Consider the following 27,585-nt stretch of genomic DNA (forward strand, 5'->3'; position numbering starts at 1 on the left):
TTTGGTTTTTGTTTTTTTTTTTTTAGTGGTGCATTTCAGCTGTTACCCTCTCACATTCCCTTGATAGCCAAGAGGCTCATCTGACCATGTCCTTATAGCAGTAGCAAAGCCAGAAGTGCCAGCGAATCCAGGTGTGCTTACAGCTCCCACAATTCCACTTGTGAACTAGGTATTGCCATCCTATGAGCAAAAGCACTGGCATGACCAGAGATGGAAAGATGTGTGCTACCTACTACGGGAGGACATAGACATGGAAAAGGGATGGATACAGAGAGGAGCAGATTGGACTATTGATAGTTTGCCATGGATTAAATCAATTACTTCCTCCCTGGAGTTATTTCTAAGAACCATATTTAAGGAAGGCAAATCTGGGTGTCCCAGAGATTATATGTCTACTGTCCAGCCAAGGAAGAATGGGTCAACTGACTGAAATTCCTATGTGGGCAGTGGTCTCCCAAAATGTGTGTTACCAGAAGAAAGAGCTTCTGGGAAATACTCCAGTCTTCACATGCTAAGCAGACATCCATTACTGAGTTGTCCTCTTCTTCTTCTTTTAATACATAGTTTTCCAAGCTTCCTAGGGTGATTTTGAACTCAGTAGACAAAGCGGGCCATGGTCCTCCTGCATTAGCTTACCCAGTAGCTGGGATCCCAAGCCTGGGTAACCGGGACCACCTGAGACATTAAACAAAGTAAAACATCACACGAAAGGGGACTCTTAACAGGATAAAGATATATCAGCTCTGGGCTCACAGAAGTTGGCATTCCAATGAGGAAGGAGAAAAGGTAGAAGAGGAGTTATAGTAGAAACCTGCTGGCAGTGACAGGCTGATAACGTAATAATCTTGATTGATGCTGGTTCATTGCACAACCATAGGAATGGATGTGTTCAAGTTTATCAGATAGTAGTATTATATAAAAACCACCATTAAGTTTGTAGTGAGTAGTAAAAATGCACATTGCTTTAACATATTATTTAAGTATATATGTATGCATCTTTCTATCTATCTAAATAAATAAATAAATAAAAGATTGTCATTAGTGAACATAGTTCCTATCCTTAAATTATCTCATAATAATGGGGTGTATTATAGGAGCTTATAATTATAGGGTATGTAAATTGTTAATGGCATGTTTTTAAATGATTTGATAAAATATTTGTTATGGTGAGTAAGGTTTATAGTTATAAGCTTCCCAGAAAGACTATGCTGGCTAGTTTACAGCACTTTGTGGGAGAAGTCTGAAAACTAACATAGTCTGCATTTTACAATTTTTACCTAATGGTATTGAGGATATTAAATAAAATTTAAGGGATAGAGAAAATGTTACTACTTCTCATATGATACATAAATTTGTAGATGTTTTAAATGTTTCAATAAAAAACAAAGAGGTAAAAGAAGAACTTAGTGAAAAGTATTTAACTGATCATATTTTTTAAAAGGATTGTGTGCGCACACACACACAATAAAAGAGATGATAAAAGAACTTAATACATATAAAGTCAAGGATTGTTAAACTTCTCCAAAGAAAAATAATGACAAACAAAATTAAGAGTCAGAAAATAAATTGTGGAAAATTGAACCAAGACATCAAAAGGTCACTTCCTTTCAGGCTAAATAGCTCCCATTAGTCACTAAGAAAACAAAATAATGCAGACAAATCGGAGGTGTTACTGAAACTGGATAGGTTGAAAACATTAAACAAATGGATGATGGTGTTGCATGTGGGAAAAGATAATAAATCTCACTAATATCTTATGAAAAAAAGTCATTAGGCAATGGCCCCCAAAGAAAACAAACCATTCACACTGGTGGAATGACTCAAGGATTGAGCATAAATCAATGTTCCAGTGACTTTTAAAATTAATTTATATTTGCTAGTACAAATAAGTTTATCATGTAAACTGTGCTTCCTAGGTAGTCATACCTACTGAGGATTAAGAGAAAGTGAAGATGTAATGTTCCATCACTTTTATAGAAATAAATGTGGTATAGAAGAAGAATCATTTTAGAAAATACAAGAAATATTATTTTGGGCTTGTTTTCATTAGTTGTGTGATATCTTTTTCACCCATTGCATCTCTTCTGTCCACATGTTTGAAGCAGCACTAATCATAAGACACATATTTTACTTTCCAGAACCTTTGTAAAGTTTTTAGGAGGAAATAAAATGAAGCCTTTGAACCTTGGTGGTACTGATGATGTTTGTAAATTTAAATTTTATGAGCTTCTACAGAAATTTAGAAATAAACTAGTAAATCATCTGATTGGGAAAGTTTTGTCTCTATCAGATTCTTTCCAGGAAAAGAACAAAAGAAAACTAAAAGAAAATAACTACACAGAGGGAGTTAGAACTTAGAAAATCTGTAACAGAAAACTTAAGACACCAAGTTCTTCTGTTTTTTATATTCTGAAAATACACACTGATCTGCCATGGAAAATTTTTTGTTGTTATTGTTGTTGTTGTTGATGATGATGATGATGATGATAAAGAAAAGTCAAAGATGTCTGTCAAGCTTGGTAGTACACAAGGTAGCCCCAGAACTGGAAGCCTTACACAGAAGACATAGTGAAATCTACTTAAACACATAAAACCACCCTCCTTAATATGAAAACCCACAGACAGAAAAGTTAACAGTGAAATAGATGACTAGAGACGTAGCAAGAGAAATGCTGCCAAAAGCCACATTTTGATGGGCAAAATAGATGTGTGGCCTTTCGTGTGTGTGTGTGTGTGTGTGTGTGTGTGTGTGTGTGTAGCGGGGGAGCCAGAGATAGAAAGAGACAGAAACACAGAGAAAGAGGTGTTTAAGGCTGAAGATGAGTATAGAGTTGAAGTTCTTGGTTTGTTTTTCCAAAGACTGGTTGGCACCTATCACATCTCAAGTATCAGGATTCAGTGGTTGAGAAAACTTGCCACCCAGCCCTTAAAATGGACTAAAATTAGCAGGAAAGTCACCTAAAAGTTATGGTTCTGTATTGTGTTGGAGAAACAGTGCTGTGGTTCTCACTGTGTCTGTGAGAACATAGGAGCCAGTCCTTTACCCAATAGGACGTCATGGGCTGGGGGGGTATAGACGGAGGTGGAGAATGACTCCAAACTATTTCAGAATAAAAGTCAGAAGACAGGCTTAGCAGCTAAAGCCCAAGCAGGAGATATGCCACCCACATATAAAAACACAAAGAAGATCACTCTATGCAGAAATACCAGAATGCTAAATGTACAAATGTAAAGGTTGCCTATTCCAGGAACTAAAAGTTGTTTAGATCTGAACGTCTACTTTGGAAGTTGTGATGCAAAGGGGGTGGGGTGGGATGGGGATGAATCTCGGAAGATAAAGAAAAGCAACTAGAAAGAGCTCTGAAACACAGTAAGAAACTGGGATCAAATCTTGAAGGCAATATTAATCAAGGGATATTATATTCACTTCAAGTTTACAAACTTTTTGCTGTAGTGTGGAAAATACATCGTAGTGAACACGAGGAGAAGTCTAAGGGCATGGAGCCAGATTTAATTCATTCTCAATAATTCAAGCCCCACCCCACCCCACCCACAAAAGAAGGGAAAAGGAGGAAGAGGGAGAAGGAGGAGGAAGAAGAGGAGGAGGAGGGGTATAAAAGATGTCTGAAACAAAATAGAGTGAAGTAGAAACAGGTCTGAAACAAAGCAGAGTACAGTAAAAACAGGGTGCTGAATGAACCAGAGAAATAGTTAAAACATAGAGTCAACTCTGTATGAGGACAATGAGAGAAAGTACTGTCAAGAAAGAAAGTACTGTCAAGAGAGAAAGTACTGTCAAGAGAGAAAGTACTGTCAAAAGAGATGCTTTGAGGTTTTTGGGTTTTTTTATTTTGTTTTGTTTTTGGTTGATTGGTTTCTCCTGGTTTTCTCTTTTATGCTAATATTATGGCCCAGGCAAACACAAAATAAAACAAAAACCCAAAGCATCATCTCTTTGCATAACAACAACATTCACCAAGATGATAAACTACAAGCATTTCACGAAAAAGTAGATGGCACTATAACATATTTGTGAGGCCTGTAATGGAGACACGAATTAGCCAGTCAGAAATGTGTGTGTAAAAATGTTAGAAGAAATCTGGCCTGAAGATGACTTCCAATGTGATGTCATCAATGATATGGCTTCTAAAGGTACAAAAGGGGTAAGATCACTGAAATGGGCAAACGGACAGGACAGATAGGAAAACAGCCAAGCCCTGAAAGACAGGCTTTTAAGAAACAAGAATAAAATAAACCCAAAAATTAACATAAGCAGAAGTGTAAGGAAATTCTGTTGAGTTGCGTTTCCAGAAAACCAAGAGCAGAAAGTTCTGGAAGAAAGATACTAGGAGCAACAAATTAGATATTTCATGGAACAAAGTAACAATACAGCAAAAATTACCAGTAGACCTAGAAACAATATGGGCTTTGGAGAGCTTCACTGGAGAGGTTTTTTATTCATATAAGAAATCACATCAAAGTTAAGGTTGATGTGCCAATTGGGTGGGGGTCATGATGTAGTATGGGACAATTCCTAAAGAAATTGAGATATTGATTTAAAAGTTAGTACGAGTAATTTCATTGGAGAATAAAATCATGTCTCGCATCTACATTTTCTAACGATTTATTCATTATTTATACTGTATTCTGCCTACATGTATGCCTGTCTGCCAGAAAAAGGCACCAGGTCCTACTATAGATGATTGTGAGCCACCATGTGGTTGCCGGGAATTGAACTCAGGGCTTTTGGAAAAACAAACAGTGCTCTTAACCTCTAAGCTGTCTCTCCAGCCCCCCACATCTACATTCTTATGGGAAGCTCCTGATATAAAATAAGAAAAGCAATAAGGTGAGACTGACAGGAAGTGACCCAAATGCAAGCATAACACAGTCGTACAGTATGACCCATTTCTCACTGTTCACTACAAACAATGAGGTTTCCACATCCCTGGCATCCCAGACCTGAGGGTGACTCACCTTAATCATGAGCGTCAGCATGATTTGATGACTTGACCTTCACCCTGACCAATTACTCTAAATTTCCCTTTTAGTTTTACATGTATTTGTTCAAGTGGCTTAACAAGGATGGCAAGTGAGTGCAAAGGCCTTAACATAGCTTCGTATATATATTTTTTAATAAGTACTTTTACTATGAGTAATCTTGTCTGGCAGTAATACGCCTGATGATGGACTTCTTGGTTTTTAAGTTTGTGTGTTTTCATATAACCGATTGGATTCCCCACATTTGCTTGAAAAACATTTACATATATGTCTTATATTTTGTTACAATTCAGATGTAATTAGAAGGGGAGCTTAGCTATGGTCTTTTACCTGCCTCAGAGATTCCTGTTGCAAGCTTGGGGTAGCTGAGGAGGTGTGACAAGCTGTTACATTCTGATCACTTGTGTACTCTTGTTGATTGTTTGTATCATAATTTGGGACATTCAGAACACTGGCTTCTTCAGATGAAAATTAAAATTACGCATATTAAACAAAAGAACAATTTTTTTATTGCAATTTTTTTTTAAAGAACAATTAATCACCCAGGAACTCTGAAATGTAAACCAAGCTATCGTTCTTGATGGGATCACCTTTGGCAAGCAATCCTTCTTGGCTTGCTTATAAATCGGGTGTGACTTTTCAGATTCCTGTCCTAAGTGTCTGGGGGAACATATTGCAAGTCACTGGATGAATCCAGAAAAATAACCCTTAACCCCAGTAGCTAATAGAGAAATAGAAGTTCAAGAGAGACTGCGAGAGATGAGAATCAACTGTAGTCTACAGCCAGTGGGTTTGATTCCAAGTCGTCACTTTCGATCCAGAGACCCTGTAGCATGTCATTGTCTGAGGTACGGTAAGGCCGTAAAGGCTCTCCATCTGTTTCCCTCTCGTGGCCCTTGGAACCACCAGGATGATGCTTCTCTAAGTGCCATCGATGGCTCCTCAAGACTGTCAGGTAGTTCTTTCTCTAAGCAGAAAATGTTCCTCCTGGGCAGTAGCAGTGTCCGTAATGGGTAGGACGAGCGACAAGGAACAGAACTTATTACTGAGCTCCTTCACGTTTTCTTGTCCTCCCTCAGAAATATACTTTCAGAGCAACCACAGAGGCAGCCGAGCTTAAAAAGAGAAGAAAAAAGGAAAGTCACAGTCAACCCCAAGCCTGGCTATTTGTAATCAGTGTGTAGCCTGTGTGATGAAATTTGTGAGTAATTCACTTCCCACACTCCCCAGTGAAGCCTACTGGAGTGGGATCTAATGTTGCCACCCTGAGCTCTAATGAAGGAAGCCAGGCGGCAGTACTGCTTGCCTTTGGGGACTCATTTTTCACATCACCAAAAAGTAATTTCTGTCATTTTCGGCCATCTGGTTGACTGGATTGTGAAGATGAAATTCTGTTCAAGAAGTGTTTAAGAGTGGAGTCTGCTGGGATTCACATTCCCTTTTTTTTTTTTTTTTTTTGCTTTCACTTATTCTCATCTGTGCCTCGGTTTCTTACCTGTAAATAAACCTTCATAGCTTCATAGAATACCATATCTTTATTGTGTGAAATATTTCTAATGTAAACTATGCCTCATGGTAGGTATATGTTTTATTTAAGTTAGCTACAATTCAATTGTTAGCAGTACTATTAGTGGTAGTATTAAAAATAAATGCTGTTGTATACTTATAATATTTATGTACTTAATACCTGCCCATTAATTTAGTTTATATCATCTAACCTCTTATACTATATGTAGTATATATACATGTGTGCATGTGTGTGTGTGTGTGTGTGTGTGTGTGTGTGTGTGTGTGTGTAGATTTCTATTCCATTGATTATCTTGTGAATTTTATTTGTGGATACTACATCTTACTAGAACAATACTATGATCCTACATTAAATATCAATTGTAATTTCCTTTGCACTTGGAGGTTATATTATATTCTTTGTTTTGTATGAAATAATAAATTAAAGTTATGGTGGTATGATAATTTACTGCAAAACTGGTAAGAATGTACATACGTTCTAATTTGTCCTACTCAGAAAGGAGCTAACACATTTTCATTATACACATCTTAAGCACTTCCTATAGCACTCAGATGGCCATAGTGGGAAGTATTTTCACCTCATGGATGCTTTAGGACCTCTAGAGGGATTTGGAAAGCAAACAGGAAATGTGGGAAATAAAAGTATACTGATGACTTGGCATGAAATTGCCAATTTAGTGATAGAGTCTGAAACGTAAGAACTTGACTTTTATAGAGCTTTGCTACAGTTTGCTTTTACTGGCCTGGTTATATATCCCATTTCCTTCTGTCTACAGTTCCACCAAAGATCTCCAACATCTCCTCGGATGTCACTGTGAATGAGGGCAGCAATGTAACCCTGGTCTGCATGGCCAATGGCCGCCCCGAACCTGTTATCACCTGGAGACACCTTACACCAACTGGTAAGCAACTGATTAGATTCTAAGATGCCATATGATAGTTTAGATTCTTTCACCTCGAAAGGGCAAATGTGCACCTTTTTATGGAAACTCAGAAAACTACATTCTAAATGTTGCCTAGGGTTTCTATCACTTTTGCTAATGTGTTTATCTCTATAAGTAACTTAGTAATGTTTGTTTCTCTCTCTCTCTCTCTCTCTCTCTCTCTCTCTCTCTATCTATCTATCTATATATATATATATATATATATACACACATATATTATATATATTATATCTATCATCTGTCTTTCTTTCTATCTATCTATCTAACATCTATGTATAATATATCTAACCTATGCAAAAATAGTGATATATAAAATTGTCATTCAAAATAGACTAACTCTCCAGGGAACAACTATAAGAATATTATATATACAGATACACACACATATATACAATGTATGTAACAGTAACAAACAAAGAAAAAGAGGCTATCAACTTGAGAGCAGGGGGTATGGGAGAGGCTGAAGGGAGAAATAGGATGAGGGAAAGTGATATAATTCATTTCAGTTAAAACATATTTAAAAATAAAATGTAAATATAAAGCATATATCTAAAATATATAGCATTTTGCTGGTTGCGTGTCTTTGGGAAATGTGTTACATAAATTATGTTACCCCACTTTTAAAGTCATTTTCAACCGTAGTTCTCTACGCAGTTTCTTTCCTCCTTGTGGTAGCACCCTGTGAAGAAATTAGGAACAAAAATAGCTCTGATTCCTAAGTTCTGGACTTGGTGTCTATCTCTGTGATGGTTGCCAGGCATGGACCAGGATGTGGGAGTGTGTCATTGAGCCTAGATAATGACACCAATTCTGTCAAGTTCATAATATGACTTCCCAAGAATGCATTCTGCACCCTTCTTCCCCACTTTGTACTGCTCTCATCTTAACGAGCCCCCAAGGCCCTTGTGGTTTATGACCATATTGAAACATTTTGCCAGATGATTGGAGTTAATCAGTTGCATTCTCCCTTCCTATTCAAATTATGTTTTCATTTATGCAAAATCATGTCTTTGTAAATACTGCACAATCTCTAAGTAACAATACTTGTTCTTTGATTATTCCAAAAAGAAGGTCTACCAAGTCAATTATACATAAACTACAGTTAGATTATTCTTAGGAAATCATTTGTTTCAGGAATGAGTCTCACCTATTAACTGGCTCATGTCTAGGAGTCTCTTATACTTTTTCTGCAAAATGTTTATACATTTAATTTCCAAGGAAACTGGCTTTCGAATGAATATCAGGGAATATATATAAAAGTAGGTGTCCAATGAGACCAGTTATGAGACCAGGGTAATGTTTGATTATAGTGTTTCTAAATATTTCCTCATTTGTGTGGTAAGATAATAGAGGACCTCCATTTGACATCACAGTCTAAATTGATTTTTAGGAAAAATTTGGATCAAGTTTGTAAACTACTTTTCTATTTAGGAAAACATCCTTATTAGAGACCTCTAGTCTCTTGATAAAATGTTATTCAAAACCACCCTTATTTATTTATGTATACCATTATATTAATAATGTATAAGAGTATCATAAGAGATACTTATTTGGGATATCAAAATCAAACACATTTCCTCCCAGACTCACTTTGTGTCTCACATGGCAAGAGCCCACAGATACTCATCTGAAACATGGTCTTGTAAATGTTATACATCTTCTTCTAGAAATAAATTAATATTTCAGAGTACTTTCTTCCTAGAAAACTCACGTTATACACAACCTACTCCACCTACCCGGTCCCAAGTTTAACAGTGTTGATTTTGCTTACTGGCTATTTAGTATTAAACTATTGTCCTGTATCTAAATATTTTGACAAAGACACCTAAAACTATCATGTTTGCTATAATGTTATTTAAAAATTATTTAAATCCTTCCATAATTTTACTTTGAAAGACCTCTTTCAGAAACTTACCTCTTTATTTTCAATATCTCTACTCGTCTTTTCCAAAGCAATGCTTTGTTTCTTGTAAATAGACCCAGAGAACTTATATAAATTATCATGAATCCCTCATTGTATTGACTGTTGGTAGACGTATCATCCAATTTATGACCAACCTGTTAGGAATATAAATTATTATATATATTAAAGATTAATAAAACCGATTTTTAAACACTCCACTTAGGTGTTTATGGCCTCAAATTCATATATAAATCACACCACTTTTTCATACCATTATTTTTAACTTGTGTCACCTTTTGCAATTAAATTTAAATTTATACAAATATTTTATTAAAATTTTAATGTAATTCAGGATCCAGTGGTAGATTAAAAAATGAATAATGTAGGATTAAACAAAGGAATTGATAGTCATACTATGATCAATAAGAAGCCATAATAGTAAAAAGACATTCTTTCTTTTGGTTTAATTTTGAGTAAATAGGATTTTCAGGGGGAAAATAAGATTGTTCTCTCAAGCATCCAAATACTCCCTCTTAGTCCTCAGATATAGAAAAATCTGTGAAAGAACCAAACTGTCAAGATCTTTGCTACTTTGTTGGCATACTTAGGTCCAAATGACTAAATCAAGTAAACTTCCATGTGATTATAAACATCTGTCTTGAACCCTGAAGAGCCTGCTTTCTGTGATGATTCTACTAAAATAAGGAGCAGACCAGTGACGCTTTGCATAGTAAAGACAGGGTTTCATGTACTTCCAAATCTCTGACTTCAAAACCAACTACAAAAATGGATGAACTCACAAAGATTCTCAATAATTAACACCAGGGGTCAGCGTATTATGGCCTGTGGGCCATATTCCATCCGGCCCACTCATATCTCACTGCCTGTAAGCAATCCTGATTATAGGATTCCTGAAAGGTGGCAAATAATCAAAATAATTCTGAATTTTAAATGCAAAACAACCCTGCATACAGATACATAAAGTTTTGTGGGAACACAGCCACACTGAATTACTTGATTTGAACCATGGCTGCCTTTGATCTAAAAATAGCATACTTTTGAAAGAGCAACAAAAATACTTAGTTCCAAAAGTCCAAAATATGTTAAAATTTCCCTTAGATTAAAATACAGCCACCTCCACTTAAGACCATAGCTAGAGACACAAAGATTTTCTAAGCTCATGGGTAGCCGGTAGGGTTTTTATATGTATCCTGTGTCAGGTTTCTTCTTTGCTTATTTATAGCTGTATATGCAGGCTTTCTCTCTGGATCAAATTGTATGCTAGTGTAATCAGAACAATGTCTTGATGGATTTACACACTCAATATCAAACCACACTTCTCCTTACAATGGTCAGACAGCACATCCTAAGCTTACTTTTTCATCTCCCACACAAGGCCTAAATGACCAATAATAACTTGACTAAAATCGTCTCAGTGACAAGAGTGAGAGCATGATTTGTGTACTCTTTTATAAAACAAATAAGTTAACTAGGTGTGTGTGTGTGTGCACGCGCATGTGTGTGTGTGTGCGCGCGCGTGCATGTGTGTGTGTGTGCACGCGCACATGTGTGGTTTTTTTTTTTTTTTTTTTTTAATTAGGAAAGGGACATCTGCTTAGCTAATCCAATCCCACCTTTCTTGGAGACATCTGAGAAAGAGACTTGCTCCCTGTGTGACAGCTGAGCTGCCTGCAAACCATTGTCACGTGGTGGTGAAAATCCAGCTAGCTTTGTTCAATTATTAATTGTGCCTTTCACAGTACAGAGCGGGACTCCCTTCCAGAGGAAATGTACCTGTTATTAGCTAGACCCCACAGGGGACACAGACCTGAAAGGGGAAGATACTATGCAGGGAATCACAAATGTCGGATTATCTGTCATTTGGTTCCATGAAAAGGGAGCAAGGAGGGAAAAAAAAAGTGGCGTAAGTTTTTGAAAAGAAAGTTTCTCAATTTAATTGTTTGTTTGAATTTTGGGTTATATTATTTTGTTTCTCCTTCTTTTGATCTGTGAGGGGCTTTCCAGCTCCCCCGAGTATACTACAAACATTTTAAAAGAGGAAAACTGAAAGTCTCATGAACTTTCTATATATTTAAAATCAAAACATCTCACTTGAAGAAGAGACCCGTCTTATAATGCTGACTTCTTACATTGTTCTCATTTTGTTATTTTATGTCATTGAAATGAGTGTCACATATGTGGTTATTAAATGTGACCTATTTTTCCTCTTAATTAAGTTAGACTCTTGAAGACCTGTGGTTTCTGGGGGTTACGGCACTGAAACGTGTATTTTCTATGGCACATTTCATCGCCTTTCATGAGCTACGTTGTTTCCACCAGCAGATGCCTCTGCTCCTGAATCTTTCTTTCTTCCGGCAACCAAGGAGAGACTGTTCTCTCAAATGTGCCCCATGTGGTGTCAGGAGGGCTCAAGTCTGCAGAAAGAGCTGCTGTGCACTTTGTGTCCACAGAGGTTTTCGCAGCCTCGGTAGCTTTTTCTCCCTGGAAAACTCAACAAGCCCTGTGAGGATTCCACCCTTAGGCTGAGGTCAGCTCAGAAGGTGCCATGTGACTTTCCTGACCAGCTAGAAGCAAAAAGAGACCAACAGAGAGAATAGAATTTTCACTCAAGAAATGTTTTTGCTACATGGGTTTGGGAAACACATACAATGTCAAACTCAAGTCATTACTTTAAGTCATAAACTCCAAAAACCCTTGTTCCTAGTAGCTATCATCTTACCATTTGAGAGGTTATGCTAGTTAGTTAGTTAGTTATATTAGTATGCTATTTAGCACAGAGAATATGTGTGATCTCTGGTTTAAGTTTTATAAAACTATTTCTCTGTACTTTTATCCTATGGATCACCCCAAAGGTACATTCAATGGACACTGGTAGCGTATATGGATGCATAAAAGTCAAATCTATTGACTTTCCTGGTAAAGTGTGATAACTCAAAGCAGAATACATACATACATACAGTATGTTTTGAAAATTGCTTTCTTTTTTTGCCTTGCATTATTTATAATGAATATTTTCATATTTACTTTAGGAGAACAAAAAAGAAATGTATTTTGGGTTTTTTTTCAGTGCCTAACTGGAATACTGGTTTCCAAATGTGTCAGCAGTTAATACAGAATTGTATATTCATATCTCTCTCTCTCTCTCTCTCTCTCTCTCTCTCTCTCTCTCTCTCTCTCTCTCTCTCTCTCTCTCTCACACACACACACACACACACACACACACACACACACACACTGTTCACTTGGTCAGAATTATTTCTAGAGTGCTCACTTTGTAAAAAAGACACTTTGAACTGTAACAGAGACATGGTCCCTGAACAAATGAAGCTTATAGTTCAACAAGAGAGCAGAACATTAAACTAATAATTGCATGAATAACCCTTTAATTAGATTCATACATTGTAAAAGAAAATTATAGCATTCAATAAGACCATAAACCAGGGCTATATAGCAAAATCTGCAGAGGTAGCAAAACTGCCCTGAGGGGACATTATGCTGAGATTTCATAAATGAATAGTACCTGTCTGACAAAACAGAGGAAGAAAGAGCATCAGGCACACAACACAGCACATCCAAGGTCCTGGCATGATAGTGCCATCAGAAATTTGGATGAAGACCTTTATGTGAAACCATGATATTAATACTGTCTGGTCACACTACTTTCCATCCTTAAACCCTTCAATTTGATCTTCCTTTTTAACATTCTATTCCTGACTCTAAAAAGGCAGAAAAAAAATAAAGAAAAATCATATAAAATTTTAAGGTCCTACTTGTAAATACATCATCAAGTGTATATGTTATTTTACATGATATCATATGTGGTTACACACACAAACACACAGAGAGAGAGACAGACAGACAGACAAAAACAGAGAGAGACAGAAAAAGACAGAGAAACAGATGATTGATATATCTAGATAAATATATTATATTTATATACTGGTATAAACTTTATTCTCAGGTCCCAAAAACCAAGAGCAAGCCCATGCAATTCAGAAGCATAAGGGTCAGAGAGTTAGTGTTAAGAGATGGTCATAGGGCCAGCAATATGGTTCAGTGGGTGAAGGTGTGTACTATCAAGCCTGGTGACCTGAAATCAGATATGTGATCCACATGATGGAGGAATGATGGAGAGCAGATTCCCAGGAGGATTTTCTGATTTCCATACCCACTCCCCACCCTAAAGTACTAAGTAGATAATGTAATTTTTTAAAGTATTTATAAGGAGGCATGTGGAACCCTGCTCCTAAGGTCAAGTCTGATGTTTCCGAACAGCCTCTATGCTCAGTATAAAATGACAGACTGCCTTTCTCAGTGGGATTCCCCTTTCGCCTGATCTGGAGCACCTAAGGAGTGCCACATAGCCCTCAGGGAGGATCACAGGCCCATAATTAAGTACTGCTTTCCCCTCTTATGATAAGGCTGTTTGTTACGTGTAGATTAAGTATCCATGGCACCCCTATAGCCCTAGTGAATCAAACACATTCACCCTCAAAAACCCTCCCACTGGTCAAGGTTTATAACGTCCCTCATTCATAAAAATAAAGGTTTGCTCTCTCACTCCACTCCTCCAACACAACCATCTGAACCTAGTCATTTATTCTGGGGAAGAATCACCACTGACACCAGGGGCTTGACTGCCCATTAGATAACAGTGGCAGGATTGTCTTGGAAGCCGCCGAAGCGCTCTCAACCACTGAGAGCTCCTTGCTGACCACCGGGCCAGCGTCTCATCCAACCTGCCTTCTGGCTGGCTTGGAGCATCCCCCTACCATGCTTAACATGGTAGCTTAACAGGGGCTGTAACATTTTTGATATCATCCCAGGCTTCTGGAACTCCCGAGTTCCCACGGCCATCTGATACCAGCAATCTCATTTTAAAAGAGTTAACTGTAACACCCAATGAAAAACTCATTTCTGCCTACCCCATGAGACCGGGAACCTCACCTAGCACATGAGCCTCACCCTAAGCACTCTAAGCAGCTCCTGAGAGAGCAACGGGATCTTTGATGTTGAGGTCCTTCTATTCCCATCTGGAAGCAAACAGCGCCTGAACCCACCTGCTGGATATAGAAGCCAGGCTACCACCAGACGAAGAATGACTGAGGTAAACACTATATAACCTAGAAAGATGCAAGTGGCCCTAGCTCCTTTTTCTTCTGTTGCCAAAACAAGGATTAATTTTGCATAGTGTTTTGATTATTTGTGTTAGTAGCTGAATCCTTTCATCTTTCCCCATGTCACTGTCACGGTATAGTTCAACCAATATTTCCTTTCACTTGTATTCATTAGTTTTCTGATTGGATTCCTGACTACTATTTCTCAATATAAAGTGGCCAAGTTAATATCCTGCTTGATTTCTGATATCCTAGGGCGTTTGGAGTAAAGCTCAAAGCACTTAGCAAGGCGTTAAAGCCCTTATCAAACTGATTCTCCTTCCTCTGAATCTCAGACTATTCATGCCTTAGATTAGACAACTTACATTTAAGAATACGCCCCGTTCAGGCTTCAGTTTTTCTCCTTGAAACACAAGTGCTCACCCCACATTCATCACCCATTTGCCAGCACAAGTTGGAAACATTTCACAATGACTCTTTTTCCACGAACACAGTATCTTGCAATTCATAAAATTTCATGTATTTGGTTATTCATCTTTCTTTAGTTTGTAAGACGTTTTTAACATCATGTGTGTGCATGTGTGTGTGCACGAGTGCGTGTCAGTGTGTGTGTGTGTGTGTGTCCCCAAATGTATGGCATGCATGTGGAAGTCATAGGACAGTTGTGGGAGTTGTTTCTCTCTTTCCACCAGAGTTCTGGGGATCAAACTCATAGTAGCAAAAGCCTTTATATACTAACCACCTTACCAACCCTCCTTTGTGAGATCTTGAAAAGTTTGCAGGCCATCCATGACCACAATATCTGTTCTCCTGACACCACTTGACAGTGACAAATAACTAAAGCATAAGTGGGCACAAATTAAACTATAGTTTTACAATGAAGCTTAGTTGTTTAGGGGTTAAGATGTTGTTAGGTCTAGATAGATGTTTTAAGTTGATAAAAATGAGCTATAATAGATATTGATTTACATTCAGAATTTTAGACACACCATGTTGCAAAATTCAAAATTTCCAAATTCAAATAGCCAAAACACTATGAATGTAACATTTATATAATTCCTGATTGTTTTCTGGTTCTTCTTGCTGTAGGTATATTATCATGTGTGTGTGTGTGTGTGTGTGTGTGTGTGTGTGTGTGTGTGTGTGTAGTAATATATGTATATGTAAAAAGGGAAAATAATAAAAAATAAAAAGTATTCACTTAAAAATAAATAAACTATAAACTATATACAGTGATTACAAAACTACTCACACTAACAGTTTCATTAATTTCTTGCTGAAACTATTTTGGAATTCCCAAGGATGTTCTCTGCCTAGGTTCTGTTTGCATTCTTTTTATTTGTAAATTTTTACAGTAAAATTTTTTATTATTAATTCATTCATATTACATCTCAATAGTTATCCCATTCCTTGTATCCTCCCATTCCTCACTCCCTCCTGCTTTCCCCCTACTCCCTTCCCCTATCACTCTGACTGAGGGGGAACCTCCTCCCCCTGTGTATGCTCATAGGGTATCAAGTCTCTTCCCCCTGTGTATGCTCATAGGGTATCAAGTCTCTTCCCCCTGTATATGCTCATAGGGTATCAAGTTTCTTCTTACTATCCTTCCTATGAGTGCCACCAGGTCTCCCCATCAAAGAGACGTGGTCAAATATGGGGCACCAGAGTTCGTGTGAAAGTCAGACCCCACTCTCCACTCAATTGTGGAGAATGTCTTGTCCATTGGCTAGATCTGGGTTGGGGTTTGATGTTTACTGCACGTATTGTCCTAGCTGGTGCCGTAGTTTGAACAGGTCCCCCTGGGCCCAGATCCACACGTCATAATGTTCTTCTTGTAGGTTTCCAGGATCTTATGGATCCTTCTATTTCCCCATTCTCCCATGCTTCTCTCACATAAAGTCCCAATAGGATGTCTTCCCCTCTGTCCCACTTTCCTGATAAGTGAAGACTTTCAGGGGACATGCCCTTTGGGCTAGTGTCCAGATATAAGTGAGTATATACCATTTGACTCTCTGCTTCTGGGTTAACTCGCTCATTATGATCATTTCTAGTTCAATCCATTTGTCCACAAATTTCGGAAATTCCTTGTTTTTAATATCTAAGTAGTATTCCATAGTGTAAATGTACCACAGTTTCTTTATCCAATCTTCTACTGAGGGCATTCTTTTTATTGAGTCACCCATGCACGTAGACACCTGCTGATCTGACTTGCATCACTCACCGCTGGCTGGGGAGGGCGATCTGAAATCTTCATACTTCTGTCTTACCTTTTGATATGATCTATCACTCTTGTACGATCAGTGACTTTGTTTTGCTTCTCAGCAGTTAGTTATCTCTTTTAGTAACTGTCTTAAACATTTGTTTGCCTTTTCACTTTGTTTTCCTCATAAAAACAAACAAACAAACAAAACAAACATTTTCATGTCCTCACTGCCCATGATGGTATCTGGGCCCACGGGAATAAGTGCTCACTTGGCTGAATAAGTGAGGAAACGTTCACTATGAGACACATCAAACTCTGTGTTATCACCTGCTCAAAATTGAGATTTACAGAGAGCTTCCCTACACTGTAGTTTTGCCGCACTGCACCTAGCGATCTTTAAAATACAGGATTTTTGGCACCCTGACATTTTTACCTTGACTATTTCCCTTGTCAACGAAGCTGTCAACATTGTCACTCCACTGAACTGTACTGTATTGTGGGTGAGGTGAGGGAAACTTTGAAGCCACGAAGTAGATGATAGTAAAATTTACCTAGAGTAGAAGGAGGTGCCTCCTCCATGTTATCTCAGCTCCTGCTGCGATCTAGGGTCCTGCAGAAGTGAAGCCCTGTGACCCTGGTGAATCTGACCAGTGGACTGGATTGCTCATCTTAAACACAAGAGTGCTAATACACGGGAGGAGAACTCTATGGAACTTCCATGTTTCAGGAAATGTCTTAAGGAAGTGATTAAAATGTGTATTCATGTGCAGTGAACCTGAGCTGGGCCTCTAAATTCTGTGTCTATAGCACATACACAGTACAGGTGGAGCTATGCCACCAGCGTCATTTAGGACATTGTGACAAAAGTAGCTAGAGGTTACCAGGGTATAGAAATAGCCTAGTAAAAAGAACACCTAATAAGTCTCTGGATACACTTAAATTAGCTCAATATTGTTAATATGCCTACTTTTATCTTTCCGTTTCAACCAAGACACTGGAGATATAGTATATAAAAATATTTTAAAATGTAGTTTTGATAATTAGGATTATTTCTGCCTATTAGAGTTGGATACTGGTCATTAGTATTGACATTACCTTGGAGCTTTATAGAAATACTAATATTGGGTCTCAGCACAGACCACCAAGGCCTGAGTCTGCAGCCTATCAAAAGCCCCAGGTGGTTTGAAGGCATATTGACTTTTCAAAGCCCTGAGCTAGAGAGAAGAAATCTTCAAAATCACAGAAAGGTATTTCCTTAGCATTTGAACTGCAGAAATAACAACCTGTCCTCACTTTCCTACCAAAACCATCCAAACTAGATTTTTATCCCCTTTCCCTCCAAAGTCATGCCTACTTGGGAAAAAAAAAGAAAAAAGAAAGAAAGTTTGGGTGGGGTGTATACTAGTCCACTGAGTAATTGTCACTGGGACTATTGTCCGCCAGTGTTCTACTTGCTACCTCAGATGCTGCTGCTAAATATTGCAGGGGGAAAATTAGTCTACTGTATGAAGAAATGCAGTCTGAATGACAGTAGCCACTTTTCTCATCATCTTTTATAATAGCTTTATCTGCAAAATGTAGACAATAACATGTGGCCTGCCCGCCTCACACTAGTGCTTGGAGGGATCAGATGAGATAATGAATATGAAAGGAGTCTGAAAAATGGAAAGTTCTCCACAAATATCAAAGATTGAAAGAAAGAGCGATGCAGTAGAGAAGGCACAGAATTTGAATTTGGAAAGGCCGAGTTCAGGTCTCTGCAATCCATAATTTCCTTTTATGCCTGGAGGATAGAGCTTCAGAAGGCCTATGTGTCAGCTACAAAATATGAATATTAGTTCACCTATCAGGATTCTTCTGTTGCCACAAGTGTGACAATGCATATCAAGGTGATTTATTAACGGTAAATGATTATTCAACTACTCTCTGTGGTTTCCATCCTTGTAGATGCTACAGAGTAAATTATAGACCTTAATTGCTATAGTCATCTGGTGAGACAATAAAAATAACTGACCTTAACATCTTTCTTCAGTCAGTTGAGGAGTCAAAGAATGAAACCAGACTCTCTCACAGCAGAAGTTTAACTGGACAGTCCCTAAGCAACTACCAGCAACAGCATATAGGAACTTGTTATAAATGTGTATTACTAGACCCATTCTAGATTCACCCGAATTAGAAACTAGGTGTGGGGCCCAGCAATGTAGTGATTAATAAGTTCTGGGGCTCTAGGTAAGAGAAATATAGGAGATGGGTAAATAGAAGGACCCAGAAGGTTCTAGAAACCTACAAGGAGAACATTGTGATGGGTGGATCGGGGCCCAGGGGGGTCTGCTCAAACTATTGCACTAACTAAGGACAATACAAGCAGTAAATATTGAACCCCTACTCCGATCTAGCCGATGGACAGGACATTCTCTACAGTTATGTGGAGAGCAGGGACTGACTCTGACATGAACTCTGGTGCCCCATATTTGACCACCTCCCCTTGGTGAGGAGGCCTGATGGCACTCAAAGCAACAATAAGCACACTATCAAGATGAGACTTGATAGCCTATGACCATATAGTGGGGAAGGAGGTCCCCCTCGGTCTTAGACCTAAGGGAGGGGAGTAGGGTGAAAGCGGGAGGGAGGGAGGAATGGGAGGATACAAGTGATGGGATAACAGTTGAGTTGTAATCTAAATAAATTAATTAAATAAAAAATAAGCTCTCCAGGTGATTTCCATGCACAATGAACTCTTGCCTTCCTTTAAAGACAAGACATCATTCTTACGTAGTCAGGGTCATGAGCTGTCTCTACTAAGCATGGGGCTGGTATAGGAATATTTATGATTCTTCTGTTTCAGTGATTGTATGTGCATGCACACACATACGTGCACAAACTACTTGATATGTAAATTCACTGTCATGTTTCTTCTGTTTGGATTTCTATCACCTTAGATGAGGAGGTTTGGAAGTAACACTGCATAGAATTTCCCACTTTGTCTTTTTATGTCTTCATCCTAATGATGTTTGAGGCTAACATATCACTTAAAGTGTGTACACATTTCTGAAATCCTCATCATTTTCTTGTCATATTCATTTGCAAGTCTCCCAGTACACTAAAGTTACAATTCATCCTGATAAAACTGAGAAATTTCAATAAGTTACTCAGATGGGGTCGCAACTGCACACAAAAGACATGCCAATAAAGCCACCCTCTGTCATTGAAAAGTAGTGAGAAACAACCTCCTTTGCTAAAGGGGGTGGGGAAGCTCTTTGTCACTCACTTCCTGTGTGACACTAACCTTCCCTTCATCAGCCAAGATTCAAATCAGGTATTTTTCTCAGTTTGGTCAACAATTCAAAAGTGTGGGAGGCCATGGGAAGTCACACCATTGCTAAACTGAGACTGAAGTGTTAAAATCTGATGAAGGAAAGAGAGTACAAAAAATCATTTAATAATTCAAGGTGCAAATATCAATGCAAATCAGATGTAATTCTTCAAGGTATTCTAGTAATAAAACTCTAAATGTCAGTCTTTGAATGACATCATTCTTTTGATCGCATTTCTGTGTCCTGGCCACTAAGGCTTTCAGCTGTTGGTAATGGGTGGCAGAAAAGCCAGGTAAGAAAATAGAGAGACTGACTTAGATATCAGAGAACAGTCCAAGAGGCACGTTACAACAACTCCACCCTTCTTCACTTCCTAAAATGGGAACCCTGTTTGAAACTTCAAAACTATTACATATTCCCAAATTTTAACTTGTAACAAAAGTCACTCCAGTGGTAACAGGTGGACTTGAGGACATAGCAGTCTGTCACTTGAGGTCAATTGCTATAGACACAGAAGTATGCATGGAAAGTTTATGTAATTTGGAATGCTGACCAGCAAACTTTGGAAGGCATTTGGGGGGAGATAGAGTCCCAATCTTATATAAATATGGTAGAAATGGACACTTTCAGTTTTTGTATTAAAATAATGAATTATAGTAACTAGGCTTACTTCTGTATACTAGTGACTATAAACCACCTGCTTGAAGCAATTAAGTAAGCCCACTTATTTAGGAATATTTTCACTATAGTATTAGCTATCTGGGGCTGCCTTAATAAAGTACCACAGAGACAGTAGAAATCCACAATCAATCACCAGCATGGTTGGATTTTGGTAAGAGTAATTTTGCTGGTCTGTGGAGGTTGGCTGTCATCTTTCTAGGAACCTCATGACTATTTTGTAACTTCAGAGACAGTAAACAAAGTATAAAGCCCGTGATGTCTCTTTTTAAAGGGCAATAACTCCTCCACCAGGTACTCACCCTCGTGGCCTCATCTACAAAATGGCCTACTTCTTAATGCGATCCCACTGGGCACTAGTGATTTGACACATGGCCTCGGAGAAAGCAATGCTCAGCCCATGACACATATCTGCTTTCATGGTGGAGACCATTTTATCTTCTGTATCATCTGGCTCTCTCTGGGCTTGGGGTCACAGATTCACAATGTCATGTTTCCTTGGAACTGAATATATTCTGGAGATGAATCTTCCCCAAAACACAGAATAATCAGTCTTAATGAGGAAACTAAACGTGAAAGGACTTACCACCCAATCGCTTGTCGCCTTTCCAAAGTCCAGCTGTCCTATCAATAAGGCTAATCAAGAATAACTTCCCCATAATTTCAAAGAACCCAACACACATTGAATTATCCTTGCAGCACACCAAGACCAAAGCTAAAAGGAAAAAAAAATATGTTTTGCATGTGTGTAAATAGCTATAACTTCTCCCCTTTGGCAGCACTGTTACTGATGACTGCAGGAGGAGATAATTCCCCCGGGAACACTTCAGCATTCTAAGCTCCCCACAGCAGGCTGACTCAGCTGCTGTGTGTCAGAGTAGATCTGAAGCTCTGCTGAGCCAGTATACAATGTTGCTAAGCCTTTGAGAATGTACGCGAATCTTCCCTGCTAGTCAACGGCATGGCTCTGCCAAGGAAATGTCTGGCAGCAGGGATACTCATAATCGTCTTCTATCATGCTGTGTGAGAGTGGGTGACTGGTGATGGGTGAGTGATAAAGGGCTGCTAGCACAGGCAGCCTGTAAGTACTGCATCTTGCTTCCGGCTCGACCTTCATAGGGATGGAGGATAAGAGGTCTTTTATCCAATCCTGAAAATCTATTTTAACCTCGGTTTTCTAGCATGGAACTATCCAGAATTCAGAGAGACTCCCAAAATAAGACACACTGAGGATGTACTTTGCCTTATCTACAGTTTATTTCTTCTGTGGGAGACCCATGTGAGATTTGGACAAGCCAAAATGATGCCTCCCCCATCACTGTAGCACCTAGCGCTACCAGAACCATTGCTACTGTTCAAAACATTCAAAAACAAGTGCACTGCCTTCATCTTCTTTTATCATGAAGGACCGCCATGACATCTAAGGTGCCTATACATCCATAATGCCCAATTGCTATAGGAAATGGAAGGCAACAACCCTAGAGATAGTCCTCAACACTTTGGAACAGCTCCAAGCCAAGCTCAGAGTTCTATAAATAATCAACTATGAATCACATATCATGATCAGAGAGCAATGCCAAGGATACAGGGCAAAGTAAAAGCGTCATGTACCACTTTACACTCCAGGTACATTTCTCTCCAAGTTAATCTTTTATAAGAAACAAATATACAGCCAGGCATGGTGGCAAACACCTTTGATTTCAGCATTTGGGGAGGCAGAGGCAGGCCGGTATCTGCAAGTTCTAGGCCATTCAGGAAGACACAGTGAGATCCTATCTCAAAATCTAAAAAACAAGTATACAATAAATGGTATAAAGATAGCTATATAACTACATACCACATTTTCGTGAATTTGATCAAAATGGGTCTCTCAGATCATAATGAATATTCAATTATGATGCAATATTTGCTAGCATTATTTCAACTTTTCACCCTGAAAACACAGTGATCCCAAGTATTTGTTCTGTTCTGGAGTCTGAAAGAAAACCCTATGCAACCATGCTGCATGGTGTTTTGAAACACTGGATGCAAAACAGACATTTTATTTTTCAAAATAAATACTGTAATAACTTAATGATTCTCTAGTTTGGATCCATGAGAAAATAAAGTATAAAACTTCATCCTGAGGCCAAATTGCAATGATCAATCATATAGTTTTCTATAACAATGTTCATCAAATTATTTTGATATCTTTTCTGTCAGAATAACATGTATATAGGAGTTTTAACTTTCATAATGAACTACCAGAGGCTTATGGGTAAAAACAATAAAAAAAAATTCTCTAAATGTTCTAGAGGCCAGAAGTCTATGGAAACAGTTAAAAGGGCCACACTCCAGGTCCTAGAAGAGACATCTCCCTTACTTCCTACAGGTCTTGGTGGCTCATAATTTTCCTTAGCATATGATGCCTTACTTCAAGTTTTTGTCTCTGTCCTCTTTTAGCCCTCTCTTCTGTGTCTCTGTAACTGACAGTGTAAGTCCCTCCCTTTCTTGTATTTATGACAATCATTGTATGCAGAGACTACATAGAAATCTTAACCAGGTCAAAATAAGACTTCCTCATTACTGCTGAGTGAGTTAAAGGCAGTGCTTATGAAGCATGTTTCACCTTGCCCGTTTTTAAAAAATAATTTATTCAGATTATACTCCGATTATTATCCCCGCACTTGTATCTTCTCGTTGCCCTCTCCCTTTCTCTTTCACCCTATTCCCCTCCCCTAGACCTGTGTCAGAAGGGGACCTCCTCCCCCACCATATGATCACAGCCTATCAGGACTCATCCAGACAGCCTGTTTCCCTTTCCTCTGTGTGCCACCAGGCCTCCCCTAGTCAGATCTTACCTGCTTTTGTAAGCTAAGCACTCAATAAATGTAGTTCTTATTGTTGGTGGTGCATTAAAATTCCCAAAAGAAAATTGTATGATCTATATGTAACATCACTAGTCCAAAAAAAGCCTTGCCTGTGAGATGAGCCCAATCTAAGCAATGCTAATGATGGCATTGCCTTCACTTCAGGCCTTTCATTGTAAGGAAACTTGTCTCTTTCATCAGCAATTAACAACACAGTAACTGATAGACCTTGCTCCTTCGAGTGTTGTTTGTACTATATATGCCAAGTGTCCTATTTAAATCCTAATGGTTTTTCAAATAGAAACATAAATATAGCCCTGAAATATATATTACCAAAAAATTCAACATAATCCAGGGCCTATGAGGACAAAATGAGTAGAGGGCAAACAGTTGGCAGAGAGAGAGAGAGAGAGAGAGAGAGAGAGAGAGAGAGAGAGAGAGGAGACATTTGTCGAGAGCTAAGAAACAGAGCTCTGCTATGGCTCAACCTGAAGCTAGTTTCTTCCCATTTGGATGTTTCCTCCTCACAGCTGGAGCCTGCACCTTTTGAGCTGGCTCTCTCACACAACTTGAATCTAGTCTTTCCCTCATACTTTCTCTCTCATTCCTTCCACAGGGTATATGGGCATGTAAAGGAGCCCAGTGTGTCTGGGAAGGTGGCCACATCACTGTGTTTAGAGGTCTGTCAAATGGCCTCCAGCTTTCTGGTTCATTTCTTCTGCCTAACCTTCTCCCGGGTTCTCTATTGTGTTGCACTGAGAGAATAGTCTACTTTCCGTTCATACTCCTACTTCACCTTCGTCCCATCTTTAGGTTGAACCTCTGAGAGACAGGAGCCTGGCAATGCCTCACTTTGGGTGTTAACTGCTACCAAACCACACAGTGCCCCTGTTAGTTGACAGGCTTTACCACTCCATGCAGCCCTTGAGCAGGGACAAGGCGAGAATCTGATGGAATCAAGCAGAACTCCGTATGTATATGACTCACTTGACCTCATGGAGTGCTGGAATTTATATTTTAGCATCACCTTATCCACCAAGTGAAGACAGCTTGGTGGAAGATAGCTTGAATATAATCAAAATCGAAGAGAAAACAGAGAGATGGAAAACTCTGTTGAAAAAGTTATTGGTGAGGAAAATGTGGTAGACTATTCAGTGGATCCCCCAGAGACGTCTGCCATCTAATTCCTAGATCAGTGAGTATTCCTGCATATATGGGAAGTAGGTTTTATGTATAAATGCAGTACAACGAAAAGTCATCTTAGATTTTATGAATAAACCTTAGTAAAATCAAAATTATTCATATCAGACATATGTCATATCAAGGCAGAAGATGAGACATAGGAATATTATCAGTATAATATAAAGAACCTTAGAGAGTCTATAGAGGTGGGGCTGCCAACTGAGGACATCTGGCAGATTCTTGAAGTCGTAAAAGATGAAGAAACACACTCTTTCCTGAAGCCTTCAAAATGAGCTAAGGTCTACAGAACCTTTGATCTTCATCCAATGAGAGTCCCCTTTGGACTGTTTGACCTGTAGAGTGATAAGAAAATAACTCTTATTAATATAACCCACTACATTATAATGACCAGTTACAGCAACACAAAGCTAACACATTGACTACCTTCTTGGAGCTGTTCATAGCCAGACCATTATGAAAAAAAAAAAAAAAAAAGGTTTGAGCTTCTTAGGTGTTCTTAGGTGGAAACAAAAGGTTATTGAGCATGCCTCTAAAGAGGAATGTATTTGAGAATAATGGAGCATAACAGGGAACGGAGATGTCTGATCAATGATGCAGACACATTTTATTACTGATGATTGATACTCAAAGCATTGTATTGTGATCAAATGTAATGGAAAATATACCAAAAGAAGCCTTCATTTCTTTCCTTTTAAAATTTTTGTCCTTTGATTTTTATGATCCAAGATGCACTTAAGGAAGTGAGTGCCTTTGGGTCAGTTGGTGGGAACATCAATTACCATCATGCCACTGTAGTCCAAAGTACCTCTTGTGATATTAATTCCAGGTGATGTGCAGTAGAAAAGTCATCGCTTACTGTGGGGGCACTGCCTGTGGCTGTCAAACTACAACTTTGGGAAAGCTGCATAATTGCTTCAAAATTAAGGTTTACCCACTTTAGGTATTTGCCTTGAAGTTTCAAAGAAAGAAAGCATGAGCTATATAAAAGGTAGCTGCTAAGTGAGACTACTAAATATTGAGCTCCAGAAACCCCCATCACTGGCCTCTACTAAAACAGGCTAGTTAACGTCTTGTTCTTAGCATCAGTTGGTGAGCATGATAATGTGATCATGATAATCATGTAAAACAGTGCTACACAGCATATGGGTCACGACCTATCGGGGTGTGTCAATGATCCTTTCACAGGGGCGATATATCAGATATCATGCATATCAGATATTTACATTATGATTTACAATGGTAACAAAATTATAGTCGTGAAACAACAACATGAAGAACTGCATTAAAGGGTCACAGCCTTAGGAAGGTTGAGAACCACTGTTGTAAAAGATATGTTGGTTGTTCCAACACCTGACAAAATGCAAGTTCCTTGAAGAAAGAGGCAGCATCCCTTTATACACTCCCCTGGCCTTGTGTTATATGTAAACACACTCGTTGACTAGAAGAGGTCTCAATCTGGGTCTGCATCAAGAAGGCAATGAGTAGTTGACAGTGTCTTCACCATCAGCTTTCCATACGCTTTTCCAAATGTTGCTTTAGCTAACTACCCAAGCACCTGACAGAGTGGATGGCAGCACTGGAAGAGGTCAAGTGCTAGATACAGAATCACTCCACGGTCCCATAAAGTCGGACAGACTCCTGAATCCATCACCCCCACCACTCCCACACACTGGTTGGCAGGATTTATGGGGAAATTTTCTCAACCTTCATCTCTCAAGTTTCTTCGTGGAGAAAATAAAAGTACTGAAGATAGTTCCTTTCTCCTGAAGGTGCAGTGAAAACTAAGTGAGATGGTCCCCCCAGTGTGATTTTTAGCATGGGAACTTGTAATTACCCAGGGTTGTAGAAGTCACAGGTTATTGTTCTTCTTAGCAGATAGAGAATGAAAATGATGTTCAGAGGTAGAAGGTGACTAATCAAAAGTCTTTAATACCAAGTGGGAAAGTGTCAATAAAACCCTTCCTGTGACACTCTATTCTGTGTAAATCTGTGAGGTTGGAATTCATTATGATGTATCTTCTTTATTTTTCTCTACCTCTTTATCTTCTTTATTCTTTCTATCACACATACACACACACACGCATGCACACACACATGCACACATACATACACACACACATGCACACACACACACATGCACACACACACACACACACACACACACACACACACACACCCCTACTTGGCTCCCGTTGCTGAGAAGCACAGGGAACACCACATGTTCCTGTCAAGACCCTGCTAATGGCAGACAACAGCTGTGCAGTGACAGAAGCTGTGTGCTTCAGGGGCCAGTCTCCTACTGAGAAAAACAGCTTCACATCCATCCCTGAGCAGGCATTCGGTGTCAGCCTCATCCTCCTGTGAGCCTGAGGTGCTTCTGCCTGCAAACCACTGGACTCATAATAGGCCATGCCTTATGTGTCCTTTCTCAACCTGCTAAGGCCATAAAATTTGGAATGTCTTTTAGAAGAAGCAGTTCCCCAAATTACTTCCAGGCTTCTAAGAAGACAGGTTGTCCTGGCACTTCCACGGATGAGAGCATGTCGAGTCTGGCCAAAAGGCCTTCCAAGTTTGAATCACTTTTTCTTCTCTACAAACTTGTCCATAAATCAACATCTCTTGTTTATGATATGATGAGGTCCACATATTTTTTCTTTTTAATTAAACTTTTTTAAAATTTTTTACATATACATTTATTTATTACACATTATTTATTACACATATATACAATAAACTACATACAGCAAGAAGAACCATGAAACAATCAGGAATTATGTACATGTTGCATTCATAGTGCTTTGGCTTTTTGTATTTGGCATCCCTGA

The 27,585-nt window shown here is 38.7% G+C and overlaps 1 protein-coding gene across 4 annotated transcripts in view; it reads left to right on the forward strand.

Annotated features, from left to right (window-relative positions):
- Lsamp (limbic system associated membrane protein) overlaps nt 1-27,585 on the forward strand; it is a 2,176,218-nt gene that overhangs the window by 1,940,726 nt on the left and 207,907 nt on the right. For all 4 annotated transcript variants that reach the window (XM_051149922.1, XM_051149924.1, XM_051149923.1 and 1 more), the window contains one exon: nt 7,305-7,430. In XM_051149922.1, the coding sequence (XP_051005879.1) occupies nt 7,305-7,430 (126 nt within the window). The remainder of the gene's footprint in view (nt 1-7,304; nt 7,431-27,585) is intronic.

This window comes from Acomys russatus, chromosome 8, assembly GCF_903995435.1.
Source record: "Acomys russatus chromosome 8, mAcoRus1.1, whole genome shotgun sequence".
Lineage (NCBI taxonomy): Eukaryota > Metazoa > Chordata > Mammalia > Rodentia > Muridae > Acomys > Acomys russatus.